Below are 3,211 nucleotides of genomic sequence, written 5' to 3'. Positions count from 1 at the left end.
GATTCAGAAAATGGAAATCAGTGCAGTTGTACCATTTAGTTTAAACGTTATGAAGTAGCATTATATGTAATTCAAGCTTCTCAAGAAGAGTTGAGGATCAACATATTTGGGCAAATATCAACAGAAATAATTGCATGGAGAAGGTTAGTGTTTAAAAACAAGGATGTAAAACTGGGAAAAGGGATGACAGAGGTGAAAATACATGGATGTTTATTTCCTTAGATTTCTAAAAATTTTCTTTAAGAGGATAGCCCTCTTCTTAATCCTTATTGATCTTGATGCAATGTCTAAAGTGGAAGTTTAACATGTTTGTTGTATATGATTTTCAAGCATCTACTGTACTAGGAGAATATATGAAAACATTTTGGTCAGTTAAAATATACTTATAAATGAGGAAAATTGACTTTAAATATATTTTTAGCATCTTTAACACATAACAGACATTGAAATTATTTGTCAATACTGAAATAAATACAGGTACACTGAATGTGTACATTATTCACACATACATTCATAAAGACAAGCCTTTCCCACTATAAGCATCCTCCTTAGATTACCAAGTCATTTGTGGGACTACTGAGTGCCAGGACTGAGGTCATAAAACTGACGTGTTAGGGAAATGAACATCCCCTATAGGGAGAGAAAGTAAAACTGTGCCATGCATTCCTTGAGGGTAATCGTTCTGTCCTTAGAAAGGAAGTTCTCTAGCATCTTGGGGGTAAATAATGATAGATACATATTATTTGTGTATCTGTATCCCAGAGACAGTAGGGGAAGCTTGAAGAAGCAGATCCTCTCCTTGTTGTAAAAATAAAAATTTGAAGGGAAAATTATACACACTTTAGAATCTTATATCTCCATTATTTCTGTCTCAACAGAGAAGGTGGATATGACTGAGGATAACCACTCCTACTCAACAACTGAATTTATCCTCATGGGATTTACAGATCACCCAGAGCTAAAGACCATTCTGTTTTTGGTGTTCCTTACCATCTATCTAATTACCATGGTGGGGAATCTTGGCCTGGTGGCATTGATTTACATGGAGCGTCGTCTTCACACGCCAATGTACATCTTTCTGGGTAACCTTGCACTGATGGATTCCTGTTGTTCCTGTGCCATTACCCCCAAGATGTTAGAGAACTTCCTTTCTAAGGACAGAATGATTTCCCTCAGAGAATGCATGGCACAGTTTTACTTTCTCTGCCTTGCTGAAACTGCAGATTGCTTTCTCCTGGCTGCAATGGCCTATGACCGCTACGTGGCCATATGTAGGCCGCTGCAGTACCACACCATGATGTCAAAGAAACTCTGCATTCAGATGACCACAGGGGCCTACATAGCTGGAAACCTGCATTCCATGATTCATGTAGGGTTTCTGTTTAGGTTAACTTTCTGTGGGTCTCATCGAATCAGTCACTTCTTTTGTGATGCTCTTCCATTATTCAGACTCTCCTGTGCAGACCCTTATATCAATGAATTGATGATATTTATCTTTGCAGGGTCAGTTCAAATCACCTCTATTACTATAGTTGTAATCTCTTATCTCTATATCCTTTTCATGATTTTCCAAATGAAATCCAAAGAGGGAAGAGGCAAAGCCTTATCGACTTGTGCATCCCACTTTGTTTCTGTTTCAATATTCTATGGTTCTCTTATCTTCGTGTACATTCGACCAAGTACAGTTAAAGAAGAGGATAAAGATATACCTGTTGCTGTTTTTTATACTGTAGTGATTCCTTTATTAAACCCTTTTATTTATAGTCTCAGAAACAAGGAAGTTATAAAAGTTATGAAAAAAATTCTGAAGCAAATTTCATAGCATTCTGAAACAAGTATCTCCTGTGAAAAACTGATTTTAATTTGATAAAATGCTTTTAAAAATCACATACTACTGAGAAAGTGGAAATTGACCACTTTGTACATAAAATATCAAATTACTATAACATGCTGTATGACTCGAATAAAAAAGTTCAGAAAGTAGATATTCTGTTTAAATGTATTTCAAAATCGAAGCTACTAGGCACTCACAATATAGGCAGGTCACAAGGAAGGCAGTATAGCATGGAGAAGGCAAGTAATGGCTCTACAGCATCTTACTATGCTGATGGACAGTGACTGCAATGGGGTAGGGGGGACTTGATAATGTGGGTGAATGTTGAAACCACAACATTGCTCATCATGTGAAACCTTCATAGGATTGTATATCAATGATACCTTAACTTAAAAAATAAATTAAAAAATAACATATATGTTAATTTTTTTTTTTAAATCTAAGCTACTAGGTTAGATCAGAAGAGAACTGGATAAGCACCCCTGAGGTCACAATTTGTGTCAGGGTGAAATTAGTTATACTAGCAACTAATTGCTTTAAAATGTAGTGAGTTATAATTTTCAACAAATCCAACAATTATTAAGAATAGAATCAGCATATATAAAGGTTGCCTCCATTTAATATTGCTGGCAAATTCTGGAATCCCAAAGCAAAATCTTATAAACTCTGACACATTTCAAGTTCCCAAAAGTCAATCTCTTTTTAAACAACTGCACATGTCAGAAGTAAACTGTATATTTGAACTAGAGTCTCAATTTTCTTTGCATGTCTTTGAATTGTATATGAATATTAACTAATGCAGAATATGTATTCTATAATCAAGAATATTTTGCATCTGTAGCATTAGTCAATTTTACTCTCATGTTCTCTGAAATAGATTACCTGTATACTGATGACTTATAAATCTATAGTTGAAAATTATGCTAGTTTTATTGAAGTTCCTATAAATGTAAATATTTTCATATAGTTTTGTTAGTTGTCTATCATATGAGACTGCAATTTATGAATATATTAATTACAGAAAGAGACTTTTTTCTGATATTATTTGTTTTGCTTTTTAGTAGGAATACCATCAACCTGTACTGATTCCAATGTAAATTATTGGTATATTCACATAATTAACACAAAGTTGGAGATGATGTCCCAGCATAAATGAAGCATAAAATACTGAAAATTCTAAATATCTAAGCAAAGAGATATATAGATTACTTATATGTGCATACATGAGAGAAAAAATACACTAAGAACCTACTATTTGCTAGGCTCTAAATTAGTCCTTTCATATATATTACCTGCCATTTAGTTAGGCATTGTTTTTCATGCTTTTCCTCAGAAAAATTCTCATGCTTTGAAACACTGAGTAGCTTGCCCAAGTTC

The 3,211-nt window shown here is 34.1% G+C and overlaps 1 protein-coding gene across 1 annotated transcript; it reads left to right on the top strand.

Annotated features, from left to right (window-relative positions):
• Window positions 1–375: 375 nt before the first annotated feature.
• On the top strand, window positions 376–2,528 carry LOC108385422 (olfactory receptor 5K3-like). The gene has a single exon (XM_037008349.2). It carries the CDS (start codon window positions 890–892, stop codon window positions 1,820–1,822), a length of 933 nt encoding a protein of 310 aa, XP_036864244.2. The 5' UTR covers window positions 376–889; the 3' UTR covers window positions 1,823–2,528.
• The last annotated feature ends 683 nt before the right edge of the window (window positions 2,529–3,211 follow it).

The sequence above is a fragment of the Manis javanica genome, chromosome 3 (assembly GCF_040802235.1).
Source record: "Manis javanica isolate MJ-LG chromosome 3, MJ_LKY, whole genome shotgun sequence".
In the NCBI taxonomy this organism is placed as follows: Eukaryota; Metazoa; Chordata; class Mammalia; order Pholidota; family Manidae; genus Manis; species Manis javanica.
The sequence above is the reverse complement of the archived record's forward strand: the minus strand, read 5'-3'. Positions and strand labels throughout refer to the sequence as shown.